This window comes from Octopus bimaculoides, chromosome Z (genome assembly GCF_046866305.1).
Source record: "Octopus bimaculoides isolate indiv1 chromosome Z, ASM4686630v1, whole genome shotgun sequence".
NCBI lineage: Eukaryota > Metazoa > Mollusca > Cephalopoda > Octopoda > Octopodidae > Octopus > Octopus bimaculoides.
Genome location: NC_142944.1, coordinates 16,956,435 through 16,969,036, shown reverse-complemented (window position 1 = coordinate 16,969,036; position 12,602 = coordinate 16,956,435). Strand labels below are relative to the sequence as shown.

The following is a 12,602-nucleotide window of genomic DNA, read 5'->3' as shown; positions in this document are numbered from 1 at the left end:
TTGTTATCGGCCTTTCGCAACACTCCGCATCTCTTGCTGAGATTAGTGGTAGGCCATCGAGGTAGGCAATGAAATCCATTCTGCGATCTGGCCCACCGTTCGTCCCGAACAATTCGGCAAAATACTGCTGAAAAGCTGCACACATCTGCGCCGGCTCGTTCACCGTGCGCTCATTTTAGTCCACCAAAGACCGAATGGTGTTTTTGTTGCCGTTTTGCGTCTCAGCCACCCGGGCCCATCGGGCAGCGTAGGTTCCCTCTTGTCTCTAAGCACGTGCCTTAGCTCTGAAAATGTTACCTTTGTGATTGGCGTTGAAGTGTTCATCGAGGGCCAACTTCGCTGCCAGCACGTCAGTTGCAATGCCTTTTCTAAGCGCCTCTTCTAGCTTTCTCACTAAATCGCCCTCTAATCTATTTATTTCTACAGCTAAAACTTTGCTAAATCTAAATCATTCTACTTTGATGGCCCTTTTAAGGTTATACCCCCATTTATTGTTGAGGATTACCCCCGTCAAAGCTCTCTGAATTAACTCTTTAGTCCGGTCTCTCTAAGTTTGGCATGCCGGGAGTGAAGTGTTCAGCTTCCAGTAATCAGAGCCCTGTCTGCGTATGCTATTTAAATCTACCTTACAGATCATCAATTTGTGATCTGTGTAGTCGACTATTTGAAATTGTGGACATCTAATATTATCTTCCAGACGCCTATCTAAAGACCTGAAAAATATTCTATCGAGATACGATCTGGATGTTCCGATGCGGTTTGCTCATATCTGAGCAGGTTGGCGAAGCTTTTGCAACCCCCTCTCGTATCGGCTAGCCCCACACAATTCAATTGTGCATCTAAGATGGCATTGAAATCACCCACTACTAAAGGTAGGGACGTACCCAGGAAGACTTCCAGATGCCTGAAGTATTCCGGCTGTCCTGCACCTGTCGGTGCGTAAACAGCCACCAGTCTGAAGGCCTCACCGTTACAACCTTTCACGTCCAAGACCATCAGCTTACCTTCTGGGTCCAAGAAGACCGACTTTATTTTGAGGTCCAGACCTTTCCGAAACAATACCGCAGTACCCCCACCACCTATTCCCCGCCGGCACGGCGATGCATATATCTCGTAGAGATCGGAAATGAGCATGATCGCTTGCGGTTTGGTTAGTCTCGATTCAGTAATTGCTATTACATCTATTTCTTGTGACCTGAGGTCGTTGAGTAGGAGACCTTGTTTCGAAGGAGACCCCAGGCCACATACATTTATGCAACCTAGTTTGAGTATGACTATTTGAGTGGCCGGTAAAGAGAAAGTGGAGTGGACTACTTACCATTAGCGCTCTGGGGTGGAAGCGGGGCAGATGTCCCGCTCCTTAAGTGGGGTATGATGGTCTCTATGACCAAGGATTTATAGAGGCTCCAAGATGCTTTCGTGTTGAAGCCTAAAACCGTTGCTGTATGTTTGTTGCAATGTTTGAAGTATCTGTATGTGTGGTGACAGTGTATTATCTGTGGGGGAAAACAAAGTCAGTAATTTTGAGATCTGTGTTTTTCTTTATATATAATAGTTTGTGTTGTCTGTGTTTAGGGAGGTGAATTTTGTGGTGTTTTTGTTATTTTCGTTTACTTTTTGTGTTGACTCTGTTGTACCTTGTATTGTTGGCTGTGTCTGTGGTGTTATGTTCGTAGTGGTGGTGTTGGTGAAGGTGTTGGAAGTTTGGATGTTGGTGTGTTGTTGTTTAAGGGTGATTTTGTATGTTCTTTTCTTGCGGGGTACAGCTTGTTTATTCGTTGGTGTACTATTGTGAATTTTTCTTAGTCTTCTGTCCACTCAATTCTGTCGGCCTCTCCTCACGACATGTCTAAGTAGTCAGAGTCGGGAATGGGTAGTTCCAGTGGGTCGAAATTTGCTGATATATTTTGTTCCTCTGGCAAGAGCTGCGTCGATGGTGTTTTTGTAGGCCCTGTGGTGGTGGTTGTGGTCAGCACCTCTGTTGTTGGCATTGTTGTCTGTCGTTAAGTTGTTGTTATTGGTGGTGATGTGTTTGCTGGAGCCCTCTCTGCTTTCTTTTCGTGTCTTTTTTTCTCTTGTTGGGGCTGCTTTTGTTGTTGGTGTTGCTTCTGTAGTTGGGGCTACTTCAGTTGTTGTAGTGTGGGTGGTGCTTGTATCGAGTGGGTAGCGCCCTCCTTCTATTTTAGTTGTGGGCAGAAGGCTTTCAAGTTATTCTGTCCACATTGATAACATGTTGGCCTTCTGCCCACGACTGTGACGTTTAGCAAAATGCCATCTGGAAGGCTGAGTTGGTCAGGAATTTGTTCCAAAGCGTCTTGGTTTATTTGGACCATTATTTGCAATTCCTGTTGTGTTTTCCTTGTTTCTCGACTTGAATGATTTTGATTTTGTCTTCCAAGTCGAGAAGGACGACCGCGACAATCCAGCAATCATTCATTTCTGGTGCTATCTCTAGTATGTTTAACTTGGCGACACGCCGTCGCAAGCATGTTGGAACTAGGACAAGTTCACTGTTTCTCAGCTGGGCTGTTGGGTGCTGTTTTGCTACGTCTTCTGTAGCAAATCTGACTTCAATTGTGCCATATTTCTTACCCCTCGACAGATATGTTACGTCTTCCAAATGGGTTACAAGCATTTTTCAACTGCTTGCTTTGTGGCAGTTTCTAAACGTCTATTTTTTAAAGATATAATTTTGTACACTATGGTACGTTTGTTTGTATTGTCTATAATATCTGGAGGTGTGTTTATCGAAACAAATCTTTCCCTTTTTCTTTTTAAAATGTTTCTGTAGTCTTTGAGAGATTCTACAGAAACATTAATGAATTCAGCCCTAGGTTTTGCAATTGCAGCAAAACTCGGCTGTTTAATGCATTGGGTTGTTGTTTTTGTTGTTCAGTGTTCAATATGTTAGTGGTAGTAGTGGAAGGGCTTGGATTCACAGGTGTTGCGACGCTAGCAGCGTCCGCTAGTTGAAATTCCTTGCTCTTTTCCTCTTCTTTCTCGTGTTTCTTTTCTTCTTTATCCTTCTGTTGCTCAGCATTGCTCGTGCTAGCAAGACTTTGGTCCTCTCTCTCTCTCTGCTTTTTAAGGTGCGGAGAGGGCGGAGACGTTAATTTAAAAACTTTTTTGGCTGTTTTCCGACAGCAGAAGGGGGGAAGTGAAAAACAAAGAAAGAACTGACACTTTTCTCCAAGGACATCTTGTAAATTTCAAAATTGAAAAATGAAAAAAATGGAGAATTTAAATTGAAAATTCGTCCCAAAAGGGGTAAAGTCCCGCCTAACCGCTCAGCTCAGCAAGAACCCAGTCTGCCTGGCCACAAAAATAACGTAAAACATTTTCATATATAGCAATATTATCGGTAAAAATTGAACAAAAACTTACAGCTCAAGAGCATACGTCCTTCCACGATTTTTCCACTCCATACCCTGTCTTTTGAACTCCGCTTCATAACGATGGACCCACGTTTCATCTAAAACAAAAAAAAATCCATCTCAGTTTAAATTCCAGAATTACCAGGTTTAAAATAAAGTAGTGGGGGTCAATTCGTTCGAATGAAAATACTTTAAGGCGGTGCCCCAGCAGTTAAATGACTGAAACAAGTAAAAGATTAAATATATAGGTATATATATGTATATATATATATATGTAGGTGTGTATATATATATGTTTGTATGTGTGTATATATATATATATATATATATATATATATATATATATATATTTACACAGCAATGGCTGTGTGGTAAGTAGCTTGCTTACCAAGTACATGGTTCCGGGTTCAGTCCCACTGCGTGGTACTTGGGCAAGTGTCTTCTACTATAGCCTCGGGCCGACCACTGCCTTATGAATGGATTTGGTAGAGAGAAACTGAAAGAAGCCCGTCGTGTATATATATATATATATATATATATATATATATATATATATATATATATATATATATATATGTGTTTGTGTATCTGTGTTTGTCCCCTCAACAGCGCTTGACAACCAATATTTGTGTGTTTACGTCCCTGCAGCCTAGCAGTTTGGCAAAAAAGACCGATATAATAGGCTCACAAAGAATAAGTCCTGGTGTCGATTTGTTCGACTAGAGGCTGTGCTCCAGCATGGCCGCACTTAAACGACTGATACAAAAAAAAAATACATACATACATCGATACGTACATACAAATGCCGGACATATACGCATTTTCGTTAACCAATTTCTACTCACAATCTATTATTCAACGCAGGCTATACCAGCAGATAATTGCCCTTGTTGCCGTTCATGGGGACTGAACCTGTAAACTAACGATTGTAGCATAAACTTCTTAAATACAAAGATATGACTGCACTTAAAAATATCAGTGTCGAATATTATATTTCACCCCACTTTTTTTTTTTTGTATCATAGGTAAAAACGAAAGTGAACACAAACTAAAATGGTAAATGAAAGAATAGACAGAACAAAAAAGAACAAAACGACAAGTTATTATGGAAATATACGAAATATAGTTATTTTCTCTAACGAAATATATAAGAAACTATCATGTTAGTTATCGAGGGATTTGAATATCGTTTGTACAATTCTCAGTAACACAACTAAGAAGAGGAGGAATACAGTTTTGGACAGGTAAATTGACAATACCTTAGAGAAAATAGTGAACTTTATTCTTCCTCCGTTTCTGCCTGCAACTCCTGATTCTCCTTCAAATACTTCAGCTTCAATTGAGAAGATTAGGGAAATTGAGATTCAACGTATAATTATATGTATAAAAAGAAACAGTATACGCCAAAAATAAAATGAAGAAAAAAAAATATTGAAAATATGAGGAGGTCAAATCTATGCTAATAAAACGTTTTATTTTATTTCATTTTTTTTTCAATCTAAGACGAAACAAAACGAATTTCTATCTGCGTGGAAGAAATTCTGCAAGCTGACCTGTAAAAGGTTATCGAGGAAATTGGGTATATTGGCCCCGAGGGATACATACATACATACATACATACATATATATATATGCGTGTGTGCGTTTGAGTGTGTGTATATACACTCATAAACGCACATACACACATTTATATATATATGTATATGTATTATGTGTACATCTATTTGTATATTTGGACAGATATAGATAGACAGAAAGATACACATAAGTATATGTGCTTATACATGAATATGTACGTATATATGTGAATACTTATACATAAACACATGAATGTATATACTTCTATTGTTATATGTGTATACACACGTGTGTATATGTATTTGTGATGAAAGCGATCGAATACAGAACTAAACGTTTTATAAGCATTTCTAAATGGTAACAGATTCGATTCGAAAACCAGTAACTTGAACAGAATTTTTGATAAATAAAAACATTAAATTAATTTAGTACAGAAAAACAGATTCATTCAGAGATACTAGAATATACATACATACATACATACATACATACATACGTACGTACGTACGTAGATACATACATAGTACATACATGCAAATTACATACATACATTCACACATAATCATATATAGATACACACACATATACACATATAAAACTTTGTATGTATATAAGCGTATATGAGTGTATGTATGCCTCTGTGTGTTTGTGCGTGTGTGTATGCCTAAGAATGCATGTGTATGTGTATGGGTGGTGTAACATGGATAAACACAGTATTTGTACAGACAGGATGGCACTTGTGTGTATTAAATATTGTTTACTACCCAATGAAATCATATGATGTTGTCAGCATCAAAAATAAATTAGTTAAGTGTATGTATGTATCTAAGCATGTATATATATATGTATACATTCATACATACGTACATACGTACATACGTACATACGTACATACGTACATATATATATATATATATATATATATATATATGGTATATGTACATACATGTATATATATATATATATATATATATATATATATATATATATATATATAGAGAGAGAGAGAGAGAGAGAGAGAGAGAATAGGAAGGGCTTACTGATGATCTAAACCATTAGGTACGCTGCGTAAGTGCTGTAATAGGTAATCCGCTAGGATCCAGGTTCACAACGGAGGCTGGAGCTAGATATCCGAAGCAGGCTTTCCGAGGCAGCGGATACAAAAATTAAAGGAAATGGAAAAGGAAAACGAAACCAAGGCAGGAGAAGCTTATCACATCATTTTTAATATTTTAATTAAAGTAAAGGTAAATGAAAGTAAGGAAAAATGAAAGCAAAGAATAGTAGAAGAAAATAATGTCTTACAGCTGTTTCTAGGATATCCCAGGCACTGGATTAATATATTTCAATATGTTGATAAACATCCACATACAACGGGTATTCCGTCATCAGTGACAAGGTGTGTGTATGCAGCAAAGTTTTAGACAAAAGTTTTAAGTAGAGAGAAGTATAAAGCTCATAGTTCATCTTGTTCCAAAGGGTTAGTCCAATACCTGGATATCTGGAAACAGCTGTAAGAGAATATTTACGTCTACTTTTCTTTGCTTTCATTTTTCCTTGCTTTCATTTTCCCTTACTTTCATTCATCTTTCTTTTAATTCAAATATTAAAAATGATTTCATTCAACATATTACCATCTCAGATTCACACATTCGTTGCAACAGTTCTTTAGTTTTTCTAAGCTCTGTAAAAGAACTCGGAATGTTGGGCCTCCAATCAGGTCTTTCGCGATGCCTTTAAAGCCAGGAAGATTTCAGAACCCTCTCGTAGATGCCAGATACTAAGACAAATAAAACCTTTAACACATCTGTAATGATTCATTACAATCGCTTCTGTACCAACTCTGCTTGCAACACTAGTTTACGCAAAAATTCGAACTGAAAATCTATGTAATGTTTGCTGTTTTAGACATTAGAGTGGCACTTCATAAGACTTGTTTCAAAGATGTGCTTTCACATTGTGCGTCTTCCAGATATTGTCTTTCGGCTTATCTCGGGACGGAAAAAAAACCCCATACTTTTATTTACATTTTGTTCCCTTCCGATATAAACTAAAAAAAAGAAGAAAATAAAACAAATAATGTCTGGAAGACACACAATGCGACAGCACACCTTTTATGCGAGTCTGATGAAGTGTCTCTGTAATGTCTAAAACCTCAAACATTATTCTTTTACTCTTTTACTTGTTTCAGTCATTTGACTGCGGCCATGCTGGAGCACCGCCTTTAGTCAAGCAAATTGACCCCAGGACTTATTCTTTGGAAGCCTAGTACTTATTCTATCAGTCTCTTTTGCCGAACCGCCAAGTTACGGGGACGTAAACACACCAGCATCGGTTGTCAAGCGATGTTGGGGGGGGGGGACAAACACATACACACATATATATAGATATACATATATACGACGGCCTTCTTTCAGTTTCCGTCCACCAAATCCACTAACAAGGCTTTGGTCGGCCCGAGGCTATAGTAGAAGACACTTGCCCAAGGTGCCAAGCAGTGGGACCATGTAATTGGTAAGCAAGCTACTTACCACACGTTATGTAAATTTTCACTTCGAAATTTTTCGTAAAATGACGTTGCAAGCTGAGTTAGTACAGAAATAATTGTAACGAATCATTAGAGGTGTGTGAAAGAATTTCTTTGATTTTTATCATTTGGATTATAGTTTATTCTTTGTCACAGCCACAAAACGGTGTTATCGTCGTTAAGCCAGTATTTTCCACACTTGAAGAATTTCGGCATTGGTCTGGAATCTGACAGTGTTGATAGCCCAGAATTCGGGTTGACTGCTTCTCTGAAAATACGCTACCTTTATACCCTGCCAAGATCTAACACACACACACACACACACACACACACACACACACACACACACACACACACAATAGTGCATTGAGGAGCTATAACCTAATCAGTACAATATGACAGATCCTGAGAAGCGAAGTATTTCAAAATCATAAGCAGATCCTTGAGATTTCGATTGTCATAAATCAGAGAACTTCAAACCCTCAACGTAAAATCAACTTGGCTTAAATTAAGCCCCGCAGGGAATAATAATAGTAATAATTTAAATGAGGAAAGGAGAAGTGTAACTGATATTATAATTCTTTCCGTTAACAGACAATAATTTCATTCCAAATCTCTTTCAATGTTTTCTAAAACATGTCATGATATGTGGAAATATTAAATAATTCTATAGCCCATTTGCTGCATCGACCCAAACATTTATTTGGTCGATGTTTCCTTCAAATCAAGACTTTTGAGGAAGCGAATGGAGGATAAAATTATTTACATGTTTCATGACATTTATCACATAACATTGTATTTACATTATTATGACATTTATTGCATAACATTATATGAGATATGGATTACATAAACAAATATAATGTCAATTTTACTTTTCCTTTCTTCATCAACATAGAATAAGTCCTGAGGTCGATTTTCTCGACAGAAAGGCGGTGCTCCAGCATGGCCACAGTCAAATGACTGAAACAAATAAAAGAATAAAATAAAGAATATATATATGTTTGTGTGTCTGTGTGTATATAATGTATATATATATATATATATATATATATATATATATATATATATATATATATGTGTGTGTGTGTGTATGTGTGTGTGTGTGTGTGTGTACATATATATATACATGTATATATATGTGTATATATATAATTATACATGCGTTTATAATATAATATATAATATATATACATACATATATGTATATATATGTGTGTGTATATATATATATATATATATATATATATATATATATAAGCAATGTTAAATCTCTGAACGAGGTATTAACAGTAACTGCACGATAAAGTGAAGTATATTTGCCACTTAAATGTGGCTGACCCCGAGGGGTGGATGTTACTGTTGCTTTTAGCCCCAGGAGGACATCTCCTCCAGCTGGCTATCGACACACATCTGTGCCCTGTCTGTATTTGCCAAGGGAAGTTATCTTTCCCATCTTGATCTACGATACGTACGTACCCGAGTTTCAGGGTTATTTCCCTTCTTCAGCGTACGACAATCGCCGACCTTCGATGCAAAAGACATCCCTTGGCAAATATATGTAACTTTCTCCAGTGAAATTATTCACTGATATCGAAAAAGTGAAAACAAGCAATGTTAAATCTCTGAACGAGGTATTAACAGTAACTGCACGATAAAGTGAAGTATATGTGCCACTTAAATGTGGCTGACCCCGAGGGGTGGATGTTACTGTTGCTTTAAGTGGCAAATATACTTCTGAAAGGTCTCGAGACAAAGACTTTCTTCTCTGGGCAATCTCTCATCAACTTCTTCAAGTATCACCTGAAGAGGAAGGTGAGAGTAGAAAGGGAAGTCTTGTCTAGTGAATGCTTCAAAAAAAGATGGGTGAATGTAGCAAGGATGGCACGTGTGAACGACGGAGCCATCTTGAGCATAACCCTATGAACTAGAAAAAAATCCAAGAAAAAAAAATAAAACAAAAAGGCAAAAGAGAGTCACTTACTGTTATAGTTTCTTCAATGAGAATATTGACCAAGGTTACCGTGGTCTTTTCCGTAGGCTTTTCTTCCTCCCCTCCTTTTACACGAGAACATTACGGTGTGATACACGATCCCTATTGATCGCCCTTTTTTTTTTTTTTTTTGATCCCTTTTGATCGAACTACCCCCTTTTCCTTCCTACGATCCCTTTTGATCGACCCCCCCTTTTTTTTCCTTCCCCCTCCCAAAAAGAAAAGCTCTACATTGTATTTGTCCCATCTTCATTGAACCCTGTGTGGCTAATAAAAGAAATGTATGTATCTATCTATCTATCTATCTATATATATATATATATATATATATATATATATATATACTCTCTCTCATTTACTCTTTTACTTGTTTCAGTGATTTGACTGCGGCCATGCTGGAGCACCGCCTTTAGTCGAGGAAATCGACCCCAGGACTTATTCTTTGTAAGCCTAGTACTTATCCTATCGGTCTCTTTTTGCCGAACCGCTAGGTTACGGGGACGTAAACACACCAGCATCGGTTGTCAAGTGATGGTGGGGGGAAAGACACAGACACACAAACACACATACATATATACATATATACATATATACGACGGGCTTCTTTCAGTTTCCGTCTACCAAATCCTCTCACAAGGCTTTGGTCAGCCCGAGGCTATAGTAGAAGACACTTGCCCAAAGTGCCACGCAGTGGGACTGAACCCGGAACCATGTAGTTGGTAAGCAAGCTACTTACCACACAGCCACTCCTGCGCCTATATATATATATATATATATATATATATATGTATCTCTCCGTCAACTTCGGGATACCTCATTCTACCGCCCTCTGCCCTCCGACCCCACGCCCAGCTACCAACAGACTGTGTCCTCCACTATCCATGACCTCATCCTCTCCTCCCGTCTCCCCGCCACCGCCTCCAACCTTATTGTTCGCACCCCACGCACCCCCACCATTTACTTCCTCCCCAAGATCCATAAACCGAACAACCCTGGCCGCCCCATCGTCTCCGCCTGCAACTGCCCCACCGAGCTTATCTCAAAATACCTAGACCGTGTCCTCGCCCCCCCCTAGTGGCTTCTCTCCCTTCCCACATTCATGACACTAACCACGCGCTTCGTCTATTCAACTCTTTCTCTTTCCCTCCCGGCCCTTCTAAGCTTCTCTTCACTCTAGACATCCAGAGCCTCTATACAGTGATCCCCCACGACGAGGGGCTGCGTGCCCTGAAGTTTTTTCTAGACCAACGCCCCAACCCACAACCCGACACCTCCACACTCATTCGTCTGGCCGAACTTGTCCTATCTCTCAACTGCTTCTCGTTCGCGGGAGATATCTTCCAGCATGTCTCGGGAGTGGCCATGGGGACGAGAATGGGCCCCAACTACGCGAACCTCTTCATTGGTTATGTTGAGGCCCAAATATTCTCCAGTTTAACTGGTCCTACTCCCGAACTATACGGTCGGTATATCGACGACTGTATCGGTGCCACCTCACTCTCCCGCGAACATCTTGACTCGTTCCTCTCTTTCGTTCAGTCTTTCCATCCTGCCCTCCACTTCTCCTGTACTGTCTCTGACACCTCTGTCCCCTTTCTCGACATTTCGGTCAGCATCCTCCACTCCGCCCTTAGCACTTCCATCCACTACAAACACACAGACTCACACTCCTCCCACCCTAGGCACACAAAACTTTCCATCCCCTATTCCCAATTCCTACGTCTACGCAGACTTTGTAGCGACAGCCATGACTTTGAGACTCAGTTTCAACTCATGGCTCACCACTTTAGCCTGCGTGGATATCCACCTACCACCATCCACACCGCCCTTGCCAGAGCACGTTCTGTGGACCGTGCATCTGCTCTCTCCCCCCGAACCCGCCCTGCCGTTTCCCGCATCCCTTTTCCCCTCACCTACCATCCCACCACCCTACCCCTCCAACGCTCCATTCTCTGAGCTTTTCGGCGCCTCCAGTCCGACCCCTCCACCTCCCACATCTTCCCTAATTGACCCCTCCCCTCCTTCAAACGAGCCTACAACCTACGGGACCTCTTGGTCCACAGCTTCTTCCCCAACCCAACCTCCCAACCTGGCTCGTTCCCCTGCTCCCGCCCACGCTGCCGCACTTGCCCTTACCTCTCCAACACCACCCTCCTCACCAGCACCCATCACCGACCCTATCGCATCACCGACTCCTTCACCTGCACGTCTACCAACATCATATATTGCCTCTCCTGCTCTCTCTGCCAATCTCTGTACATCGGACAAACGGGGCGCCGCCTGGCCGACCGATTCGCGGAACACCTGCGAGATATCAACGTCAGCAATGACACCCCGGTGTCACGCCACTTCCGTTCTGCCGGCCACTCCTTGCGGCAACACCTGTCTGTGTTTGGATTGTCCATGCACAGGGGCCATCCGGACTCCCGTTTGCGCCGTGAACAGGGATTAATCTTCTATCTTCGCTCCTTTGCGCCACATGGGCTCAACTCCCCTCCACTCTTCATCTAACCCCCTCCTCCTGTCTCTCTCCCCCACCCTCCCTCCTACCACCCATCTCTCCCCTCCCCCACCTCCTGCTCCGACACCTACTTCTTTGTACGTCTCTTCACCTCTCTTCATACTTCTCTCCACTCCCACTTCTCATCACCCCTACTCTTTCTCTCCTCTCTCTTACTCTCTCTCACTCTCTTCTCTCGTACTCCCCCCTCTCTCACTCTTACTCTCTACACTCTTACTCTCCTACTCTCTACACTCTTACTCTCTTACTCTCTCACCCTTACTCTCTCACTCTCTTCCCCTCTCTCTCACTCTCTTTCTCTTCCTCTCTTTCTCCCCCCATACCCCTCTTCCCTCTCTCTCACTCTCTTTCTCTTCCTCTCTTTCTCTTCCTCTCTTTCTCCCCCCATACCCACCTTCCCCTCTTTCTCTCCTCCCATACCCACCTTCCCCCTCTCTCAATCCACCTTCCCTCTCTTATACCCACCCTCTCTCCTCTCTTCCTCTCCCCTCCCATACCCATCTTCCCCCTCTCTTACATCCACCTTCCCCTTCTCCCTCCTCGTCAACACCCCCTCATAAGCTCATCCCACCACACCCCAACACACTCCTACTCTACCTTCCCACTCCA

At 41.1% G+C, this 12,602-nt stretch overlaps 1 protein-coding gene across 1 annotated transcript in view; it reads right to left on the bottom strand.

Moving 5' to 3' along the window:
• Window positions 1-3,337: 3,337 nt before the first annotated feature.
• The window catches only part of LOC149132147 (uncharacterized), a 13,100-nt gene continuing 3,835 nt past the window's right edge, over window positions 3,338-12,602 (bottom strand). Inside the window, exons 2-3 of the mRNA XM_089365348.1 lie at window positions 4,634-4,707; window positions 3,338-3,472 (exon numbers count right to left, since the gene is read on the bottom strand). Coding sequence (XP_089221474.1) covers window positions 3,356-3,472; window positions 4,634-4,707 — 191 coding nt within the window. The 3' untranslated portion in view covers window positions 3,338-3,355. The remainder of the gene's footprint in view (window positions 3,473-4,633; window positions 4,708-12,602) is intronic.